General features: G+C 49.7%; 1 protein-coding gene across 1 annotated transcript; it reads left to right on the top strand.

Moving 5' to 3' along the window:
* Positions 1-484: 484 nt before the first annotated feature.
* On the top strand, positions 485-22,360 carry LOC309677856 (uncharacterized protein; the record flags this gene model as incomplete). Its single annotated transcript, XM_082490753.1, has 19 exons — positions 485-682; positions 3,001-3,163; positions 3,363-3,512; positions 3,792-3,952; positions 5,135-5,308; positions 5,844-5,985; positions 6,545-6,732; positions 7,233-7,374; positions 7,770-7,942; positions 9,014-9,064; positions 13,118-13,315; positions 15,641-15,845; positions 17,714-17,863; positions 17,957-18,114; positions 18,919-19,092; positions 20,299-20,440; positions 20,822-21,006; positions 21,581-21,722; positions 22,170-22,360. 19 exons carry the CDS (start codon positions 485-487, stop codon positions 22,358-22,360), a joined length of 3,087 nt encoding a protein of 1,028 aa, XP_082346879.1.
* Between the last annotated feature and the right edge of the window lie 1,538 nt (positions 22,361-23,898).

Genomic DNA, 23,898 nt, shown 5'->3' with positions numbered 1-23,898 from the left:
CATCTCCTGCTTGGTCAGCCTTGTCTTCCCTGAGGACTTTCTTGCCAGCTGCACCCTGGGCCATGCATTACTGTAGGCTTTCCCATCTGTGTCCTGCTTCCTCCATTGCATCACCAGTGGTCCAGCTGAGTCCTGTGACCTGGCACTGGGACAGCAATCCAGCATGGGTCCTGTCCCTTAGTTCTGCCCCTGAAATCACGTAGACCATAACATGCCCATAACACAGATTTTCACTGGAAAACAAACACCTTGCCCCAGTGTTGTAATGAAATAGGAGCTCCAGATTAAGATAATCCATGTTTGAGAATGAAAAAGGGCGCTTAATTTGGCAGGGAAAAAAGTACATCTGGTCTAAATGGAAGTAAACAAGACCTCAGAGTCCTTTTCTCTGCGTAAAGCCACTTCCCCAAAAGGTGTGTTCAGGCAGTGACAGAAGGGCTATAAAGGGACCCCGAGATGCCCGTGCCCACACTCTGATTTAGACATGGCCATACAGAGTTTGCTGCAGCACGTGGGCTCTCCCTCCCTGCTCTATTTGGCAGCGGGGCTGTGCGCTCTGCTTTACTTTCTTACCAGCTTGAAGAAGTCGGTTCACAATTTGCCTCCTGGGCCACGACCTCTTCCTCTGATCGGAAACTTGAACGTGGTGGACCTGAAAAAGCCGTTCCAGTCGCTGACAGAGGTAGGGGCTGAGCGAGCAGGCAGGAGGAAAACGCGCAATTCCTGAAGCGAGAAATGCAACCAGGGGAATGGAGGTGCGGTGGTGTTTGCGTTGTGTGGAGGGCAGAAATGAGATACTGGGCGTACAGGCAGGCTGGCAGAGGGACTTTACCTTCAGAGGTATGCACACATGTACAGGTATTAATATATATAAATATAATACATTCCTTCTTTTATACACACACAAGCGCAGACCCCCACCCCTTGCAATCAGCTCCATAGCGTGGGTATTTCGAAGAAGACTCCAGTTGGGCCAGTCTGCTGACACATCAGGGCTGTTTGCCATCGAGAGATGTCTCACGGCAGACAGACCTCTCCCACGGAAGGAAGGAAGGAAGGAAGGAAGGAAGGAAGGAAAGGAAGGATGGAAGGAAGGAAAGAAGAAAGGAAGAAAGGAAGAAAGGAAGGAAGGAAAGGAAAGGAAGGAAAGGAAGGGAGGGAGGAAAGGAGGAAGGGAAGAAGGAAGGAAAGGAAGAAAGGAAGGAAGGAAGGGTGTCATCCTCACAGCAGAGGAAACGGGGTCATGTGCACATTTATTTTCAAAGCTAATTCTGTCCCTGCAGTGCAAAGCTCAGCTCTGCCTCCCCAACCCTTCCCCTCCACACACACACTTTTATTATTAACTTACGGGTTATTTAAGACTTGATGCGCAGCTTTTATATGTCTAGGCAAACAAATTGCTTTTTGTTATGCAGCTCCATGGATACTTTTATTTCTAAAAGAGAGACAAAAAAAGACTTAAATATTATAAAGCCAGGTGCAATGTTTGTTTCAGAAAGCGTCTGCTGTGTTCCCATCGGGAGGTGGGGACACGTCAATGTGAATTCAGATTTCCTCTGGTTGCTGTGGAGACGGTTGAGGTGCCGTGAGTGGTGGGTGACCTGTCACATACCCTGTGTCTGTGCTTACCGGACACTACGACGGGGGAAACCCAGTCCCCGGTGACCTTCGTCAGCTCACCTGGCAGGGCAGACACCAACATTCTCCAGTTAGTTGTAGAAGAAAGGGCATCCTAGGCTGCCAAAGTACAGCATTCCTGTGGCAGTCACACAGTGTTCATCTGCCTTGATTTATGGTGCAGAGGATTGTACAGAGCATAGTTTTGATGGGCTTCTGGTCCTGAGCTCCCACCTGATCATAGGTGTGTTTGAGGGGGCCAGTCTGGAAGAGCAACTATTTTTGGCGGTACTGGGTTTTTTTATGATACAAATGTCACGCGAAGGCACCGGAGTCGTTTCCTATAATCTGCCAAGCAGCTTTCTTTGGGCTTTCAGGCCTGCCGCATCCGATACTTGCGTTGCTGAGAAAAACCAGGGTTGACGCCAAGAAGTACTAATGCAGAGAAATGACCAAAGGAGGGCGGGGAGGCGGCTGTGGTTCCTGCCCCTGGCTCTGCCGCGCGGTCTGCGAGCTGCTGGGGATGAAAGAACTGGCGTTAATGTTATCTCCCAAGCCGTCAAACCACTGTTTGATGAAAACAAATTCAATTTGTCTGGTGTAATAACGGGAGCTGCTTCTAATCTGAAATTCAATTTTCGGTATGTATCTAATGCATAGCAAATGGTAACCCAGGCACATCGGAAACACAAAGACGTTTGGAGCGGATGGCTTGCAGTGTGTTTAAACGAAGTCTAAAACACCGAGTGAATGATTAGCTTGTCAAAGCCACCCTTCCGTGTAACAGATGATTCATCTTTAATTTGCTATAAAAGCCTAGAGCTCCTATGGCATTATCTACAAGAATACGCTTCCTAGTCGGATTCAAGTTTCTGGTGGCCAGCAAATAATTTTGCGATGACTGCAACACTACCCACCTTGCCGTAATTAGAGACAAGTGCCGTCCTGAAAGAAAGAGTTATTGTCTAGCTTTGTTTTTGTAGTGTTTGTGGCTTCAGCCTCAAAGACATGTGCACGCCCGCTTGCCTCGGGTCAACAGCATTAAAATAAACAGGCCTGCCTGCTACAGCATTCCCTAACCGGCCCCCCGACAGCAGTATTGCCTCGCTGGCCTGTTACTGCAGAACACCGCAGGAATGCGATGGCATTTTATTGACTGCTCCGATAGGAGCGGCGATAGCAGACACCTTGTTGTGCAAACAGGGCGCAAGCAGAGATGCTGGCGATTGATAGCCGTTGCTCATTAGTTGCGTTACAGCAGCACCTGGAGACTTCAGGCAGGGCTGGGAGGCTCCTTTCGGGCTCGAAACCACCTAGGGTGGCTAGTGTTAGCGTTAGGGTCCCCATGGGGTTTTGAATGAACGTATTTATTCACCTTGACAGCTCTCCAAGATATACGGCAATGTCTTCACTGTGCACTTCGGACCCAGGAGAGCTGTGGTACTGGCTGGATATGAAACCATCAAGGATGCCCTTTCAAATCATGCTGAAGAATTTGGAGAGAGGGCAGAAATACCCATATTTAGGAAAATGACACAAGGGAACGGTAAGCGGCCTTTTGGTTGGTTAGTTTTTGTAGCTTGTCTATGTTCATGATATTCTTACAGCAGAGAGTACCATCCCCTTAGAGGTCGCTTTTTGTTTATATAACTGTGCATCAGGCAGCTTTGGCACCAGTGTGAAAGAAGGCCTCACAAACGTTCATTAACCACGGGTAACGAAAGGATGTCACACCTTTATTTTAGGCATAGCATTCAGCCATGGAGAGCTATGGAAAACTATGAGAAGATTCACCTTGTCCACACTGCGAGATTTCGGAATGGGAAAGAGAACCATTGAGATCCGAATCCTGGAGGAAGTAAATTCCCTTATCAAATATTTTGAATCCTACCACGGTGAGTGTCAAGACTTTCATCCAGAGCCAGAAAACACGTCTAGCAGAACAATAAAATTAATGAAAGTTTAACTCTGAGCAAACGGTTAAAGTTCAGCATACGCTGCAGCAGGTTATTAAACCAAGGCCTGAGAACATTGAAACCGAGTTCCCTGCTGTGCATTCTGGGTGGCGAATGATTTTTTTTCTTTGGGAGCTCAGGACTACATTTCCACAGGAAACCAGACCGAAGCGAGCATAATAATCACATCACCATTTGTTTTCATTGCTTGAAATACAGGGAAACCGTTCGATACAAAGATGATCCTCAACAATGCTGTATCCAATGTCATCTGCTCTATATTGTTTGGAGAGAGGTTTGAATATGATGATCCCGTATTTCTAACTTTGCTGAAGCTGATAAATGAAAATACTAAGCTGTTGGGCTCCCCTATGGTGCTGGTAAGAGCTTGATTTTATGTTTTAGCTTTTAGTTTTTCTGGGGGATAGCCGGTTCCCTGTGTTTGTCCTCTCGGCCTCCCACATCTTGCTTCTTGAGAACAAGAACATTATCAGCCAGTCTGTACGGAACACATCTGCGGTTCTGTAGCCTCACCGCACAGATTCCCCGGCCCCTGCACTTAGTCTGTGAAGCTTTATTAGTAAAAGAAAAAAAAACAAAGTCTTCACAAAAGGAACTATTTTGCCATCTTTGAAGAGCAGAAGCACAATACGTCCCACATCAGAGATCAGCCCTGAAATGCCATCTCAAATCTGCCTCCTTGTATTACACCTTCAGTAACTGTCTTAGTTCTGCCTCCCCTAGAACCAGGTTTGACAAACTCCTTTTTCTTTTATTTGGGCCACGGAAACTCAACCTTAGCAAAGTAACAGCTGATGTAAGCCCCTTCCTTCCTGACACAAAGCTTCGGCTTTGAACGCCAGTGGAGTCATCTTCCACCCGAGCACAGGTCAGAGTTATACAGACTCTCTCGAGGACGAGGCACCAGCTAACAGCTAACCTCGGGTGTTTGGTTAATTGTCTGGCAGGGCAGCTAGTGGTCTCCTTGAAGACGGGCACACCTCTCATGGGATGATGGGGGTGAGACCCCTCCTTTCTCCCGGCAGCACATATGTCCGTATGACATACTGCGATGCTGTGCTCGGTCCGGCTCCCAGGAACGGTGCAGCTGGGTTAGCTCGGTGCTGTGCCTAAGCTAATTGGCTTGGAAAGCACCGTGCTGGCACAGCAATATTGTCTGTCTGGGGAGGTGGCCAGCTCAAGTCCCTTCTGCTGCCGTAGGATGTGACACACCCGAGGGCTTTCCCTGGAATAAGTACAATGCTCACATTCCCGTCTTTCACATCTGAGACCCTCTGTCCCACCACCTGCACAGCTGGAAGCCCTGAAAGAGGATTAAGCTGACGAGTCTCCCAAAGGTCATGGTAAGGACTCGTGCAGAGGTATAACGGAGAGAACACTCTATTTCTGCAGCAATTCACAGCTGTTGGGCTGTACAAGCAAATGTGGGGGAATTACAGCCTGAAATGTCAGTGCACGGGACAAGGGACCAGCAGTGTGACTTGAGATACCAGTATGTGTTCAAAACACCGATTTACAGTAAGACTTCTCTTGCTCCACAGCTATACAATTTCTACCCATCCCTTGGATTTCTCTCTGGAGCTTCCAAGACTGTGCTACAAAATGTCAGTGAACTGAACGCTTTCCTCCAGAAGCTCTTCCAGGAACACAAAGAAGAGTTTAATGAAAATAATTTAACAGGCTTCGTTGATGCCTTTCTGATGAAACAACAACAGGTACTGTAAAGCTAAGTCTCGGAGTCGTCTTATTCTCTTAGCTCTGACTATTATTACGGCTGACCATCAGCCAGGGATGGGGAGTGAGGGGCAACAGAAGAACTGCAGTGAGCAGAATATATGAAAGCTCATACTCACAGTGAGCTGCGCTGTACTCGCTCCATAGCTCCACCGAAACTGCCGGTTAAAGGGATCTAGTTGTCGAGATGTCCCATGTAGGTGAAGCAAGTTACCACTCAGCACACATAGGGAGGAGATCATCCCAAACCTTCCTGCAAGAACAGTACAGTGAGAAACTTAATTGCACGAACTAAATTCCAACTAACCTAATATCTGGATGTGGAGATCACACATACTCTTGGGACCAGACAAATTCCATACAGCATAGGCCCTAATGCTAAAATACTAAGCATTTAGTTTCCCAGAGCATATAAAGTCACAAAAAGCTAAAATGCAGGTAGAAATGGTAGCACCATGATCACGTATTGGTATCACTTGCTGTAGAACTTATGGCCATTACCCGTATGTTTTGAAGGAGTCAAAGAAACCCCACACTATGTTCAACAACAAGAGCCTGTTGTTTTCAACTCTGGACCTCTTTGCCGCTGGGACTGAGACTACTTCTACGACTGTGCGTTGGGGTCTTCTTCTGATGATGAAATACCCAGAAATTCAGAGTAAGGCTGAGAAGTCTTCTTGTATGTTCTACTGTTGCATGCTTAAGGCTTTGGTTGTAGAAGGGAGTGGAACTCATTCAGCGTTGTCTAGAGCAATTATTCTGAGTACTCTGAGAGAGATAACAACCAACCGTTGACTTTACAAAGGAATTTTATTCAGCTGGATTGCAATAAACCAGCCCAGCCAAGTGGGAGAGGCTAAGGGCCAGGTTGCAGTTACAGTAAAGCTTCCCCATCATTATTCTCCTGCAGGCTATGGGCTTACGTCACTTAAAGGTCTCCTCAGGAGCTGATTCTGATCTGGTTCCTGTTGAAGGCTATGGGGTAACAAAGGTGTGTGATCAGAATCAGGCATGGGGTGTACCGTAGTGACTCCATTCAAGGTCCCTGGGCTCAAGAACAAACCCCAAAGAACCACACTATGCCCTGACTTACCCACTTCTGCTCTTCCCAAATACCCCTCCAAGTTTTCTCTTTTCTTCCTCTTGGCCAAACTGGAGGCCATTTCAGTTGTAAGATAAGGGAGTTATCAGCTTTTTAATCCTTCCCCCCCTCCAAGGAAAGATTCAGGAGGAAATGAACCACGTCATTGAACCAGGAAAGCTGCCTAAGTTGGAGGACCGGAAAAAAATGCCTTATACAGATGCAGTGATACATGAAATACAAAGGTTTGCCAATATTGTCCCAATGGGTGTATCACGATCAACTCCTACCGACGTGAATTTCCAAGGCTATGTGATTCCTAAGGTGAGTTTTGAGGCTAGCAGCTTGCACTGCACACGTTCCTTACAGTTTTATTTAAAGCAGACAAGAAGAAAAATATAAAAATCTAAAGACATTGTGATGGGTGGTTTAATCTGTGATGCGATGCTTTGCCTTGGATCCAGGGTAGCTGTTATAAACACGCACTGGACTGCTCTGTTACAGCTGTTTGAATCCAGAATAACCAGAGAGCTTAATTCAATCACACTGGTTTGAATCTCTTATGCCAAATGGGGAACCTCCACTTCAGCATCTTTCCTGAAAGATCCGATTCTGTAAGAAGGGAACGTTTTGTGGTCCAGAAAGAGAGCAGCAGCTACCGATAACGGGCAGAGCCACAGTGGGGCAGGGAAGCATCCCCCAGTTCTGTTTGCCACAGCTCAGTCTTATTTGCCTCTTCGCATTAGAAAAAAGAAAGCAGCCTGGGCTCGACTAGGGAAGTGATCTGCTCTGAACAGCTACTGTGTTTCTTTGATCCCTTTCAGGGTACAGAGATTATTCCGCTCCTGACCTCCGCTCTGAATGACGAGTTACACTGGAAAACCCCGGAGCAGTTCAACCCTTCCCACTTCCTGGATGCCAATGGGAACTTCATTAGGAGAGAGGCATTTATTCCATTTTCCATAGGTGAGAGGGGTAATGGGTGCACCACCTGGGGTTAGGCTGATGGCACGAGTCCCCACTGATTCCAGGAAAGTATGGAAGTCGGGGACACAGAACATAGGATAAGGGAATTCTGGTCATTTGTCCCATCCACCGTTGCTGTAGCTAAACACCTCTTCCTTGGAAGATGTGGGAGACACTGATTTACCCATAGTCACTAAACGGTCTCGCATACCTACAGGCTTCTGTGCGGTATGAGACCAAGTCAGTAGCACCTCTAATATACAGAGGGAAGGAAGGAAAAATTTCCTACCTCAGCAGCCTGCTCTTATGGGCTGTACATCCAGCCTAGAAGGTCTCAGACATCAACACTAACAGTTACGGTGCTGATCATTTACTTCTCTCCTGGTTGTTTTCAGGACGAAGGGCTTGTGTTGGAGAAGGACTGGCCAAAATGGAGCTGTTCCTCTTCTTTGCAGGCTTGCTTCGCAAATTTGTTTTCCAACCCCCTCCAGGAGTGGATAAGTCAGACCTAGACCTCACCGCTGATGTCGGCTTTACCTTGAACCCCATGCCTCACCTGGTTTGTGCTGTGCCCTGGGAATGATCAAACGACATGGAGTTAGAGTAGCATTCACTTTAAGCTTGAAAGTCTAGTTACAGGGGAAAAAAGCTGTCTGTACCTGAGCTTTAGGGGAAGGAAGACAGCGGGCACTGCTATTTTTCTCTCATTCATGCCATTCTTTCCAACAGCTCTCACGGTGTCTGTATAATGCAAACCCTTCAGACACCCCTGAGTACTGCTCTCAGAAACAGTGTGATTCATTCCTGGAACAGCACATCAGAGATGCAGTTTTCAGGGCTGTTTGAAAGAATGAAATGGCTCTGAGCCTCCTCTACAGATGTGACCCACCGGAGCCTCTCCCCTGAGAGTCTCCGTAGGGAATTTCTCAGCCTGAAGTCCAAGCCCTATAGCAGCGCTGATTATTGATGGCCCAGCTGGAGACAACAGGCACTTAATGGATCTAGAAATCTCCCCAGGACGATTGTTCAGCTGAGCCTCAGATTGAGCATCCATTGTACGACACAACCTGCCTTATCTTTATTACCGGGTCCCAGACACGAGGGTGTAACACGGGCTGACGCCAAGAGCCAGGCATGGGACAGTTATCAGAAAACATCTAAGGGGTTTGGGAAGTGGGTTCACTCCACCTCACACGACGCACTTTATGCTGAAGAGCCTATTTATGACGGGGCCAGTCTAGCAGCCTTCTGCTAAGAAAGGCTTTTCTACCACTCCCTCACCTCTCCTGCCTACGTGCTGGCTCTGGCACTTGTCCCATGCCTTACTGGGCCATCTTAGATCCCTAAACTGGCAGAAAACGACCAGCCACAGAAAGTGAAGAATTTCTGAATCAGCGTGGCTGAAGCTGGACACAAGCCTGAGGCAGTGCGAGAGCGATGCAGCCTGGGGCTGGGCAGCAGGGCTACCGCGCTCCCATCGGAGAGCCCAGGGAGGCTCAGCCCTCTTCTCCCCTTCCACCTCAGGAGCTGTAGTTGCTCTCTAGAGCCTCTCTACCCACCACAGAGAGAGGGAGGCTCTTTCAGTGCATGGTTCAACTGCCACAAGGTCTGCCTTGCTCCCTCTCTCCATTGACTGCAGGTGAACCATCACCCCCAGGCTCCCAATTCAAACCTCAGTCTCATGTATCAGGTGTGCTGGGATGAATAGAGGGACAGTATTTTCCATGTGACTGAAAATAGGGCTTAAACTCTTTAGAAAATGTTGCTGTCTCTCCAGCTCCGCACCAGACACACAGCCCCTGGCATTTCAAGCTCTCTTCCTCTCCTTGGGTGAGGGATAGGCGGCAAGGTCTCCCGGCAGAGTAACACATCAGCCCGCCGAGCTCAGCAATGCCCACTGCCACGGGCTCCCACGGACGCTCTCTGTGCTCAGCGCACAGCAGGAGCAGGGCCACCGCAATAGGACCTGCACGCAAAATTGTGGTGCTTGCGGAAGTGTTGTGGCCGCTTAGGTAGGAGCTGACGGTACAAATTCAGAGCTGACGATGCTCACGTTCTGCCAGCAGAGATGCTCCATCACTGTCAAGGCTAACAGCATTTCGTATGTAGTCACTGTAAAAGTAGATGTAAAACTGGTAACAGAGCCTGGAAGCAGCAGCAGGTTCGACCTCGTTACTGAGTCGCTCACCTGTACCGTTACCTTGTCACACAGGGGCTCTGCAGAAAGCTGGTGACACCCCAGAGACTGCGGCTGTCCTAGAGCAGCTGGCTGATTACTACAATTAATCATTTATTTCATGTAGCAGCCGTTAGGAGTAGGAACAAGTAGCTGTACCCGCAAGGCTACGCTCGCCGAGGGAAGCGGGGTACGTGTGTGAAATCTCAACGGTGGTGCGGGTGTGAGGGAGGAGGCTCCTTCATGTGCTGTGTCAGGGAGCAGCGAGTCACTGAAGGTGCTTTTGTGTCGGTTTGGGGGCAGGAAAGGCAGGTGAGGCTGGAAAGAAAAAAAGGGAGAAACAGAAAATTACCGAAACCGGTGGGGTGGTTATGGTGAATCTACAACATCAAAGCAAAGTTGTTGTCATCTATCACTGATCTGTGCTGCAAATGGAAGGAAGGAAAGCAGGAGGAGAATACTGGAGGGATGACAAAGTCGGGCAGCCTTTGTTTGGCTGAGACCCTGACTCTTCACACTGGCTTTAGTTCACGCAACGGAAGGCGGCACTGTAACAGCTGTGCTGTGCCGTGTCCCGCGGGGTCGGCTCCAGCCTCGGGGTCCGTCTCAAGGAGTCCGCTCAACAGCCTGTCTAACAAGAGAGCCTTCGCTGCCGCTGTTTGTTTTGCTGTTGCTCTATTTGCGGTCTAACTACTGCAAGCCTGACCTTACCTCCTACTTAATAAATGGATATTTTGCGCTGTTGCTGCTGATCTATCTCGTGTTGCAGGATGGAACTCATTTCGGGTCGAAATGCTAAAATTGGGCTGCACCGCCTTTAACACACCCACCCAGAGAGGTGAGCACAGGGCTCCCTGGGCAACACGCAGCCAGGACGTGTTTAGCAGTGCCAAGAGTGAGCAATACTCATAATCACAAACAGCTCAAAGGCAATAATTGAATTTCTATCTCCAGAAAATCACAACTGCTGTCTGTGATGGGACGTGGCTCTGGATGACTCTCTGATGTGGCCTCTTACAGTGGCTCCTGCCCTTCCCAAAAAGGGCTTGTCGCAGTAAAAGCCAGCAGGAGCTACCTGAGGCTGCAGTCCTGGGTGCAGAATGGCACTGGCAGGGAAGGCACGGAGATTTGGGGGGATTTAAGCTAATTTAAAGGCTGCGGGGCTGGTGCTTTACTGGCTGGCCCTCCCCAGGCTGGCTAACGGGCAGGGTCGGTGGGTGATGCCCATGCTCCGGGTCCTCACCAGCATCGCCCGGTCCACAGGCCGTGGCGGGGGGATTGCCAGGTGGGCACGAGGGCTGGAGGACAACTCGGCCGCGAGCACCCCGCGGGGCCCGGCTGCCCCAGGAATGCACCCGGAGCGGTGTCAGCGCCCGGCGGGCGTTTTGTGCTCGGCTCTGTGTGCTCGGGCAGGGGAGCACGTAGCAGCGCGGCTGCGGAGCGAAACACGTACCAGACAGATTATTGAGACAGGAATTTCTTGTCATCGCAAGAGCTTTACTTACCTTTGTCATTTTAATGCATTGCACTCAGAGCCTGGTTTAAAGAAAAAAAACAACCCAATGCACTCCCCCCCTGGCTTTTCAGAGATAATTTAAGTCTCTTTCTGAAAGGCCTTTTTATGATTTCAGCGGCTCCCAGGGCAAGGACGAAATACCGGGAGAGTGGCAGCAACATGCAACTTCTGCTCCGCAGGGTGCTGCCGGTCAAACAAAACCCCAGGGAGGAACGAACATCTGGCACGGGGCGCAGAGCACGTGCCATCGCAGGTTCTCATGGCAATGCCCACATTCTGCGCCCCGCGCCAGCCCTCATCCTTCTCACCTGTCTTTCCCTCTGCCTCTCCGCTCGCTTGTGCGGGCAGGGTTGAGTCATCCTAGGCATGCTCTGGGGGAAACCGTTGCCTCCAGCCCATTTCTTGGAAACTAATAAAAAAAAAAAAAAAAAAAAAAATCCCAGAAATGTTGCAATAGACTTGCTGCTTCTGGGGGGCTGTTGCGTTGTAACACCTCCACACCACGCAGGCAGCTCCAGCGTGGAACCAAGCAGCCCTTTGCTCCGGGACTGTGCTAACCATAGCTACGGCCCCCTGCACATTAGGTGCACTTCCTTCCCTGCCTTCTTCGCCTTTGCAAGGCTGAGGACCCATATTTGGTGAATCAGAACGGTTTAGGTTGGAAGGGACCTTAAAGCCCATCCAGTGCCACCCCCTGCCCTGGGCAGGGCCACCTCCCCCCAGCCCAGGTCGCTCCCAGCCCCGTCCAACCGGGCCTTGAACACCTCCAGGGATGGGGCAGCCACAGCTTCTCGGGGCACCCTGCGCCAGGGGCTCACCGCCCCCACAGGGGAGAATTTCTTCCTGATACCTAACCTAAATCTCCCCTCTTTCAGTTTAAAACTGTTCCCCCTCGTCCTATGGCTCCACTCCCTGATCAAGAGTCCCTCCCCAGCTCTCCTGGAGCCCCCTTAGGGACTTTAAGCACTGGAATTTTGGCCTTTATATGAGCTAACCTTTGAATAAACGTACCTTGAGCCTTGTGCTTCCTGATCATATAAGACAGTTTTTTCTTCCCTGAACAATCTTATTCCATTGGCTCTTTATTCCCAATATGCTCTTGAAAGCCACCGTTCAACCAGGGAGACCTCAATTCCTTCTGTAGGACATTTAAACCTTTATGAGGGATGTGAGCTCCAGGTGTTTTGTATCTCTGACTTAAATTAATCCCATTCTCCCGTCTTGTTCCCTTTCTGAAGCCTGCCAGGTCAGCTGGCTTCATTAACTTCATTAACTTCTTCCCTCTATCTCTCAGAAGCTGCTCTTGCAAAATGAAGAGTCCTCCAAGAAGTTTCAAATCTAATTTTGTCTTTCCATTCCACCCGTGAATCCACTCATGATCACTTGATCCGAGCTAATTTGCCGTGGCTAGCTATTACATGTCCTCTGCTTCAGACGCAAAGTCTGAAATCACATCCCTTCTGGGCAGTCCAGAGCCGACTTTCTGAAGGAATTTATGGGCTACAACCCCCAGGGATACGTGGCCTTTGCCATTATTACCAACCTTTGATCTCCGCTTGACATCCAGAAAGCTAAAGCCTCCCGTAACGATACTATTTGTCTCTCTAGTAGACCCTACCCACATCTGAATCTGGCGGTTTCCAGCAGGATCCAAAGCAGCCTACTTGTCTCCCCGTGTCAGAGGAGCGTTTGGAGGGTCGTAGTACTGCTAATGAAGGACCTTGAGGTCTCCGGGGGAGGAGGAGGCGATAGAGGAATGCCAAGCACCTTTTCCCATGTATATGTTCTTGCACACACATGCATGGGTTTGTAATTTGAAACTCTCTTTACTTCTGGACAGGCTTTGCAAACTGCTTAGACCACATTCTCTGAGGTGTTTAAAGAGGGTGGAGTATGCAGTATTTATTTAGGTACTCTACAAACCTTAATAAGAATCGAGTGCTTGTAGCAATCGCAGAGAGCAAACAGAAAGCCAGCTGGCAGAAACCGAACAGTGCCACTGCACTTTTACTGCTTCTAACCCCCCCAAAACCAGATTATTACTGAAAAAAATGTCTTTTTTAATTTCATTTATCTCTGATCCTGCATTAATTTGTCTGCTGTGTGCAGCAGTGTTATTAGCTGTACTCTATTTTTCAACTGGCTATAAAAATTCAGCTTTTAAGTTTCCTCCTGGTCCAACTCCTCTTCCGATCATTGGTAACCTGCACTTGGTGGATCTTAGAAGGCAAGATAAATCACTAATGAAGGTAGGACAAAAACCCCCAAACCCAGACCCTCGATAGATTTTAAAGCTGCCTGGGATCTATCAGTGAGAACTTTTTGTCTTTTAAAATTCAAACTAAATTTTAAAGGTGTGAAATCTGCTTTATAGTATTTTTCTGGGTTTCTTCTAGCCGATGTCTGTATTGATGCAATGTCATTTACGAGCGATCAACCATTAAAAAAAGACCTCTGGCTAATATGGGAATTCTTCATGTAATTGTGATGATGTACATGAAGTATATAGTGCTTGTGGGATTTGAAATATTAATTTGACAGCTCGGACACCCAGAAATCTTTTAAAGCATTAGGACATAACTAACGTGAAATGAAATTGCTTCTCTCCGCTCCGCCCTGGACAACCGGCAAGGGGAATTCCACAAGGCAGTGACCCCAAAACTGCTTCGGGGAGGGCCAAAACCCAGATGCCCCCTTGCCAAATCCACTTCCCTCTTGACGAATTGGATACACATTAAAAGCTAGACGGCAGTGCAAGGGAGGGATGCAAAAGTTGCACTAAGGACCCAGAATGAATAGCCCCTGAGCTCTTCTACTAACCTGTAATTAAGGCGACTTACCCCGCTTACGGTGGTAAACTCTTCTCCGCTGCAAGAGGCGGTTGGCACAGCCCGGGGTGTTGGTGTTGGTGTCGGGCTGCCGAGCGCTCCCTCCCCGCCGCAGCAGACAGCGCCCTCGGGGACCGACCTGCGCCAGGGCCAGGGAGAGAATGAGCAAACACGCAGCGGCGGCTCACGCGGCGCTGCCGACACGGCTCCCGTAACACCGGCGCTTCGCCGGCAGCAGCCGAGCGGGGGGTCAGCACCGCGGCGGGGTGAGGCTCCCAGCGCCCCGCGGCCGGAGGGACGGTGTCAGGGCTGCGCTCGGTTTACCCAGCGGGGATGGGCAGACGGCGCCGCAGCCTCTGACCGGTGCTTTGGCATTACCTCCGCGTGCTTTCTTCACCTGCTAAGCCGCGTTTGGTATCGCCTATGTTTGCCTTTACTTTGGGATTACTCCGGAGGGGTTATCCCTCCGTCTCACCCCGCTGAGAGCAAAAAGCGGTGATTGCATCGAGCAGCGGGCGCCAGTGTTTGTCGGCTGGGCACCCCGATGGGGGCGTTTTTAGGGGGATCCCCCGCTCGCCCCTGCAGAAGCTGCGGCTGGAGCCGGCGCAGGCTGAGGCTGCAGGCGTACGCCGTGCCTTCGCTTAGGCACAGCTCTGAGCCGCGGCTTCCCATCACCTTGCTCCAGCCCAAACTCCGCGTGCCTGTCCCCGGCTGCTGTTTTCCAGCTGCCAAGGGAGCAAGATGCAGCCGCGGCGGCGGGGCGGCGGTGGGCAGGAGTACTCAGGCTCCCGCGGTCCCCGATGCAGGACATGCATCAGCCTCCTCCCACAGCCCTTTCCTCGGCAAAGAGGAGCGGGGACCCGCACGGCCGGCTCGGGGGGCACGCGCAGGACACACCAGCGGGACCATACACTCCTGGGGCGATTTTCAGCCCCCCCAAGGCACCGCGTTGCCTTTGTAAACCGGCTGGCACGGCACAGCTTTGGCGGGGAGCTGCGGAGAATTTGTCCTGGGGCGTGTGGCAGTGAAAAAGCCGCTCTGCGTCGTGGCAAAGATACGTCCAGAGCCTTCTCAGTGCAGAACGAGCATCACTTTGTGTACAGGCATGGGGACAGCCTCCTGCCCCTGCCGTGGGTCTCCCTGCTGTGCCCAGCTCAGCTATGGGTACCAAAGCCAGGTCCAAGCAGAGGGGCACGGATTTGCAATTTGTGGTCATCCAGGGCAAACTGAACACCTGGCGTGGGGCACACGGCTCCTCTGGTCCAGCAGCAGGGATGCAGGAGAGCTTTGGTACGAGCGGAGCATCGTTCCAAAGCTTTCCTGTGGGACAGCATCATTATTTGCACTGAAATGTCTGCTCTATTTTTGTCTTTCTCTGGTTTGCCAACTTGAGTTGCCATTTGAGGTCCGGTCTTTAATTCTAGGCGGGTTTTTTTGTTTTTCAACTTACTTTATCCTTAACAGCAAAACCGGATCAGTAATGCACTGATGGGGGTGGGGGGTTCTTTTGTGGCAATGAGCCCAAAATCCATATGGATGGATCCAATGGCAGCCGGGCATCTACATGAAATGCCTCGTGTCTGACCGCGATGAGCTCCGGCTCACAGATGCCGTTCTGCAGGCAGCGGCTCCGCGGCCGTTCCCAGCAGGGCACCGGGATGTAATATGTCCTTTCAGAAAGCCACGGGCGCTTGCCCCGTGCGCGCTCCCTCCCTTCCTCACCATCACAGCTCGCCTCTTTTTCAGCTTGCGGAAAAATACGGCCCCATCTTCACCCTCCACTTTGGGTTCCAGAAAGTTGTGGTCCTGACCGGGTACGAAGTTGTGCGGGACGCGCTTGTGAACTACACAGAGGAGTTTGTAGACAGACCATCCATCCCAATATTTGACCAAATTCAGAACGGAAACGGTACTAGAGAAATGAGCGGGGGCGGGCGGGAGGGACGACGCCGTCGCTTAGTGCCAGCCTAACTCTGCTGCCCCGGCGCCCGGCTTTTAAACATCCCCCTTGGGCCCCTCCGAAGCCAAGCCGACAGAAAAGATTTGGCTTCCCTCGCTTTCACGCAACGCCTCCTGGCTTTTCGCTGCCATCGCTTTTGCGAATGCACTTGCGGCCCATCCGTACCTTACACATCGGAGGGCGAGGAGTGGGATTTTTAAAGGCACCGTGGTAATTCTGGGGTTCATTTCTGTAAGACGCCAACGAGAGCGGCTCTCCACCACCACCACGTTTACAAACCTTCCCCCCGGTTCCAGGGGACTTTGGACTAACTGGTTTGGCTGTTTGGAGCTGTAGGGTTTTTCCCTTTCTTGCACAACCGGGTGCCACAATTTTGGACACTATCGGTCCCCCGGGCCTTGCCTCCCCACAAAAGCTCTTGGGTGGACCACGTGAAGCAGGTTCATGCAGAAGCAATAGGCTGAGGCTGGGAATTTGCCCCCACAACCAACCTCATGGTTTTTCCAGGGCAACCCAGCATTTCAGAGGGCTTTTTGCCTTGTTTGTCCACCCTCTGCTTCAGCTGAGGCTTCAGCTTTGAGCATCCAAAAGGCAGCTCTATATGCTGGTCACAGGCTGAAGTCGGGATTACGATTAATTAGAAATGCAATTACCCAGCCGTAATATCAACATATGAAGCTATCGCTACATAAGGAAAAGGAATCGATGGGGAGAAAAAGCATTTCTCAGAGCTAATTTACACGTAAAATATCCCCGTGGGAGACTGTCAGTATTGCGCTATAAGTCCTTTCACACTCACCTTCTCACCCCAAGTCTGAGCCACTTAGAAGTGTCCCAAAGCTGTAAATTCACAGGGGCTGTTCAGTCACACCGGTCACAAATTTTCCCATGAAACATTTTTTTCTTCAGAAAACGCTAATTTGTTGACTCCAAAGCTGTTTGCAGAAAAGGAATGATCCGGATGAAATCGCCTGAATTAAAGAAAAATTAAAAGTGAAGTTTAGAAATTTGCTCTGATATTTTTCGAGCAAGAAGATTTGCTTTCCAGAATAAAACCGCACTGCTTTAAAATAGCCTTTATTCTAGAAAAAAACCAAAACGCATTTAAAAACCTTGCAGCCGAGATGCGGATGTGAAGTGCTGGAATCCAGCTTTTCGATTGACGCAATCCGAGATAGTCTTTGGAGTACTGACAAAATTTTCTCCTTCGCTGTTTCCAACACCCTGACAGGATGAAATGCCCATCCCTGCTCGGCGGTGTTAGTGGCCATCAAGGCATGAGCTCAGTGACCTCTACGAACTGAGAGTATTTTTGCCACTGCTGAAAATACAGCGTTGCTTGGGAATCTCAGTAAAACAGTTCAGCACTGACCAGGGTTGAGGACACACAGATAAAATATCCCACACAGATAAAACACCTTTATGGCTGGAATAGGATGAAACGAGAGGCTTCAAAGACACGAGGTTGTTGCCTGAGGCCTCAGACTTGCAACCAAACAGGGTCAGAAAGTTGTGTGATTGACTTAGACTGACGTCTCTCCCCAGCTCTACAGCCAACCAGTGCTGGTCCGAAAGCCAGACCCGCTTATCTCGCACTCAGGAGAGGGCTGGGGCAGACTGGGTTGGGTGGGAGCTCATTTCTTCCCAAACTAGAGGCTCAGTGAGACCGGGCGAATGGAGCTGAGAGGATACCGGGATGGGGCACAGAGAAATGGGAGACCCTTAGTCCCCAAATCCATGGGAAACCGGGCAGCAGAAACACTTGCGGAGATCCCTCCTCATCCAGTTCCCTGGTTTGTGTCGTGCGGTGGGGCTCCTCCGTGCATGAGCCCAGCGGCGATGCCTCACGGCCTCCCCAGGTTTGTTCTTCTCTATCGGGGAGCTGTGGAGAACAACTCGGAGGTTCACCGTATCCAGCATGCGCAACCTCGGCATGGGGAAAAAAATGATAGAAGGGAGAATTTTCGAGGAGCTTCACTTCCTCATCGAGATGATCAAATCCTTCAAAGGTGAGCTGGAGTCCATCGCGGCGCTGTACAGCCCCATATGCGTCACTGCTGCTGCAACATCTCACTAACGTTTGCATCCTCCTCCCGTTGCAGGGGAACCTTTTAGCCTGCCGTCCTTCAACTGTGCTCCGATCAACATCACCTTCATCATGCTCTTTGGGGACAGGTTTGACTATAAGGACCCAACATTTCTCACTCTCTTAAGACTCATAGATGAAGTTATGATCCTTCTGGGATCTCCGTATTTGAACGTAAGTAACCTGTCCCACAGATTAACGTTTTTTTTTTACACTGGCACATTACATCTGTGAGCCACACAAACCATAGGACTTAGTTCAGCAGTTTTCAAATGTTCAGAACCCGCCATTACACCTAAAATGTGACAGTTCTCCTGTCATACCACCTCGGTCACCACAAGTGTGCCGCCAGATTCCCTTTCGCTGCTCTCCTTTTGAACCATCCTGCACGTCTGTGTGGAGCTAAAAGGAGAACCGAACTATGGTTATTTTAGCTCTACAGATTATTTTTTTTTTTTCGCATTTTCAACATACTTGCACCATCCTTTAGGCTTTCTTTGCCTTTGCTGTGTTTCCTAGAAAGGCCCATTCAGTGTTGGTGTCCGGGTGAGTGAGATTTCACAGACTGCATTAAAAATGCTTCCTTGGAGAGTACCAGGAAAAGGCTGCTTACCTTCAAACTTCCATACCCCGTCCCTAACATAACTGATGTTGGAAAAAACTAACCAGTGTCATACTGATCTAAACCGGCTGGTGGCCTGGCACACTGGAGCTCCAACTCTGTTGAGAGGCTGACCAGGCTGTTACTGGGAGAGGATCTGTTCCCACAGTACAGCATAAACACTTAAAATTAGGCAGTATTACATAAGGGCTTAAAGGTTGCAAAGCCCTCTCTTGCGGAAATCTGCCCGGGAAGTCCCTGGGATGCTCAGATACTACTCACCTGATAGGTCGTGCCTTAGGAAGAAGCTGTTGCAGCATGCTGATGTTTCTGCAGACTTAATGCTTTGTTTGTTTGTTTGTTTAATTCCTCACTAGTATTTCAATTTCTACCCGTTCCTTGGATTTCTTTTCAAAACCCACAAGATCATGCTTGGGAAAATAGAAGACGTGCGCGTCATTTTACGGCAATACATCAAGGCAAGCAGGGAGGACATCAACGAGAACAGCGTGAGGAGCTACATTGATGCACTGATATTCAAGCAACAAGAGGTATTTGAGTGCTTAGCTCTCTTGACTCTTTGCAATGCCTCTGCTGGATTTTCTAGCTAAAACAGTTGCTGAGTCTTGATTTCAGTCATGTCATGTAAACCTACTGAAATCCATGCTGTTATTCTAGAGCTATTGAAATAAGACGCCAGTCTCTTACCGCTGGTGTAACTTACTGCAGGGATTTCTCTATCAAAATTAAGATACGAAAGCCTCTGTCTCAGTCCACTCCTGAAATAGCAGCACTAATAGAATCATAGAATCATAGGGTTGGAAGGGACCTCTGGAGATCATCTAGTCCAACCCCCCTGCCAGAGCAGGGCCACCTTAGAGCAGGTTGCACAGGAACGTGTCCAGGCGGGTTCTGAATGTCTCCAGAGATGGAGACTCCACCACCTCCCTGGGCAGCCTGTGCCAGTGCTCTGCCACCCTCAAGGTAAAGAAGTTCCTCCCTGAGGAATAATGTGAGATCAACTCCTTGTTCCTAGTAGAAGTGGCATGAATTCACATAAAGGCTGGCTCTGCCCCTATTTTTACAACAACAAATCAATTAATCATCGATACTGTTGCTCCAAGACGAATGATACACTTAAAGTACTTGGATAATAACTCATCCGTACAAGTCCTAGCCCTGCCCTGCATCTTGCTTTAGTAGAGACGCGGCAGTTTCACACACCAGTTGATTTCATTCAACACAAGGCAGTTGGGATCTGAGTTTTTTTCTTCTTTCTGGATCTGGGCCAACCTAAGCCTTCTACCCAGCTACGGGGAGGAAGGGTCAGTACAGTCCTAAAGCCCAGCAGAAATGGCCTGAAAGGTCATTTTGAGCATTGTTGGGGATTCAGCCCTGGCCTTGGGCAGGAGGAGTCCCTCAGAGCTAAGATTAGCTGAATGTCCTTCTGTACGGGGGAGAGACCGGGCTCTTCCCAAACCTGTGAGGCTGAGTCCGTGAACAGCGTTTGGCTCTGGGCTTCAGCCTGCATCTGGCTGGAGATGGATGCCGAACCAGACCTCCACTCCAAACCTTCCGTCTTCGGTGCTCCCATCTTTGGTGAACGCTGCGCATTCAAGATCAGGTCTATTTTAACACCCACTTCACAAACACAAGACGATTGTCAACAGTGTTGTAGACTATGCAGTATTTCCCAAGCTTGCTGAATACTAAAACCGATGGCTTTAAGCCCTTTCTTACCACTTGTGTTTTTCAAGGAGAAAAACAAGAAAGACAGCCTCTTCCATGATGACAACTTAATAGCATCCATACTCGACCTGGTCATGGCGGGAACAGAGACCATAGCCACAACGCTCCAGTGGGCCATCCTGCTGATGATGAAATACCCAGAGATTCAAAGTGAGCTCCTTTCGCCTACGCTCCATCCGTGGCATGGCAGATATGGGGAGGGGAGAAGCCAGGACGCAGATCCACAGAAGCTCTTTTGCCTTAAGAACCGAATCCCATCTCTCTGTTATTACGAACTCCTGATGTAATTAAATGGTGGTCAAAGTCACAACCAAATAGTCCCTGTGCCTTGCTGGGAGAGAGGATGAGTGGAGAATGAAGTGTGATGCTGGGGAAACAACCCATCGTGTCTGAACTAGAAATAGAGCGGGGAAACCCCAGCTGGCATTTTAAGAATCCTCCTCCTCCAGACCTTGGAAAAATATGTTTTCCCCAAAACCAAATCAGGAACTAGCTTTCTTGCTGGAACCCAACTGTGTTTGTTCCTTCCAGAAAAGGTGCAGGAGGAGATCGGGAGAACTGTCAAAGCTGGAAGCTGGGCCACGTATGAGGATCGGAAGAACATGCCGTTCACCAACGCGGTGCTACACGAAGTGCAGAGGTTTATCACCCTCCTGCCCCACGTTCCCCGCTGCACTGCTGTTGACACCCACTTCAGGGGCTACTTCCTTCCCAAGGTAGGTCACTGCTCCAGCCCAGCAACACACCACCCTCCTCATTTTTGGCAGTGCCACTAGAGACTGGTTTCTTTAGAGGGAATTATAGGACGGAAGCCCAAAGCAGGTATCCAAAATCATCCCCAGAAGAGTTTCCATGTTGAGTCTATGAGACTGGCAGTGTAGGACTATTGTTTCACAGTTGAGTCTGTTCAACCATGTTGAGTCCGGGGAGACTGGTATTGTAGGACTCAATTCAGTCCCTCTCAGGCTCAGGACTTCCTCACTCCGTGAGTGACCCTGGTTTACCTCCTTGATGCCAACTGCACAGTGAAGTATCCGCCAGGGAATTTACGGGATCTGACCCTCTGCTTGAGGTTTTCGCAGCACCCACGTGGCATTCGGCTTCAGTCCTTGGCGCTGCTGGGAAAATCTCACTGACTTCTCTCTCTACTGGATGGTCAGACACAACCCTCGGGGTCTCCACCTACCCCAGATGAAGCAAATCTCCTGGGACACCGAAGTCTGTGTCACAAAATTAACCAAAACAGAGCACTTTTGCTATCTTTTGTGCCTTCATGTATTTTTCCCTCAGGGTATAATTGTAATCCCGTCGCTCACCTCAGTGCTGCTGGATAAGACGCAATGGGAGACACCACATCAGTTCAACCCCAACCACTTCCTTGATGCTGAAGGGAATTTTGTAAAGAGAGAGGCTTTCCTGCCCTTCTCCACAGGTAACTAAAGGGCTGATCTGCACAGAGCTGAGGCTACGGCAGGACCGCTTAATTACAATATACACTAACGGTTCAAACCCTGCCGCTTTGGGAGGAGGTGGCATTTTTCTACCGGACTGCTTTTCAAAGAGAAAAGGCTAAAGACGCTGAGAGGGTTGGAAGAGCTAAGGAGAGGAGAGGGTACATCATAAACGCATAACAGCCCTGTCGCATGGCTGTGACTTGCTGCTGCAGGTGGCTGTGGGATAAGAGACCAGGCAGGCACACTGTGCCGGTGGGACTGGGACAGCCGCCTTTAGCGACATGGGCTCCTCTGCTCCGAAACGCTCTGGTGCATTTCAAGGTTTCACTCCCGCTTCCATTACAACATCTCAGATGCCAACGTGCCCATGGCAAATATTCTAGTTTGATCTTTCCATCAAGTAAACACGCTGCTTTCCTCTGCAGGGCGACGGAACTGCATCGGAGAAAGCCTCGCCAAGATGGAGCTGTTTGTCTTCTTTGTAGGGTTGCTGCAGACGTTTACTTTTCAACCCCAGCCGGGAGTTTCAGAGTCTGACTTGGACCTCACCGTCCCCCAAACGACTTTCACATTAAGGCCTCAGCCTCAGGCGACCTGTGCTGTCCCGCGTGAATAACCCCAGCCTTGCTGAAGAGCAGCCCGACAAGTGGGGAAGCTGCTTAGACCCAACTTAGCTATGCTAGGACTCACCACCCCCCATCCTGCCACATCACCCTCTTTCACATCCCCTTCCCACTGTCTCCGTCCACTCCCACTCCGTTGCTCTCCACCACTACATCTGCCCCATAGGCTGATGACCCCTTCTTTGCTCCTGGGCTGGGAGTGGGGCATGTGATCAATTAGAAACCATGATCGTGGCTGACAAACACACACTTCTCAAGAGAGACCGTGCGTGGAGCCAACAGAGGGACCAAGGAGATGGTCTGGTGAAGGGGATGCAGCCCATGAGTAGTAGGTGTGACACCCAGGCTCCCACGGCAAAGCAGTGAGGTTCATAACGTTGCAGAACTCTGCCCGAAATCCTGAGGAAAGGCGCACCACCGTTTGCTAACAGCCACAGAAATACACTGTGGGTCATACACTAGAACCACCTGTAGATACCTCCTGAACTTTTCCAAGCTCTCTAGTTATCCACAGCTTCTAGCAAAATCCCACCAGGCTGGGCAGCCAACTCAAACACCGAGAGTGAAAAAATAGATCGATTCATGTGATTTGAGAACAAAGTTATTTCTGCCTTGGAACAGTGTCCTGAAAGATGCCCCAGAGTCTGCAAACTCATTTACATAAGCAAGTGCTGTCACCACCAAGTTCAACACTGCTTCACAGTCTGAATGAAAGAAGATCCAAATTTCTAAGTTTGCAGTCTAAACCATAAGGCCACGTGAGATTTGTAACAGCAACCGATCATAAGAGGCTGATACAGACCCATTTCTAGTTTTATGGGTCTCTGACTTTCCTGACCTTGTTAAATAGTAGCAAACACTGTTCCTCTCTTCAGACCTCCTGGGTAATGTTAAGAGCCAACCTCAGGAGTCAACGTGGTATTTGGGATGGTCTGGCCTTTGGAACCAGCCGTGCAATTTCCTTGCAAATGGTGTCTAATTTCACAGTCTTTGTACTGCACACACGCGCACACACACAAGGAGAATTGGGATCGGGGATTAGACAAGACCTGGTTTGGGTTGTTTTCCTTTCCTCTGTAGCTTTGCCTGGCTGTTCTCCCTGTCTTTAGCACTCTTATCTGCCAACGTATTCTGCAATCTTATTCCAGTTGATGTATAGCTCAGGCAATTTTTCATCCATTTATCTGCCTGTGAATTGCCACCTCTCCATATGCATTTTCTTGTCATGTGCTTTATCATATTGTTTGTTTCCCCCTTCATGGGAACCAAATAAAGTTTCGATCCCACATCTCCATTATATTTCATAAGCCCGTTACCCAACTTGGCATAACACAGAAATGAAAATGCCACGAAAGGTTGATCCCGTGCCCAGAATGGCAACGAATATTGTAAGTTTTACTTATACCTCACGGGTGAGAGGTTCTGCATACCCTTATCCTACCAAAAACCAGCTCCATATCAGCAGAGTGGTTTCTCCAGGGCAGAGAGCTTTCCCTTTGTGCTCAGCTCCGGGCTACTAGTCGGTCCTGGG

This window comes from Vanellus vanellus (assembly GCF_965231255.1).
Source record: "Vanellus vanellus genome assembly, chromosome: 14".
Classification (NCBI taxonomy): domain Eukaryota; kingdom Metazoa; phylum Chordata; class Aves; order Charadriiformes; family Charadriidae; genus Vanellus; species Vanellus vanellus.
Note: the sequence above shows the minus strand (reverse complement) of the source record. Positions and strands in the feature narration are given on the sequence as shown.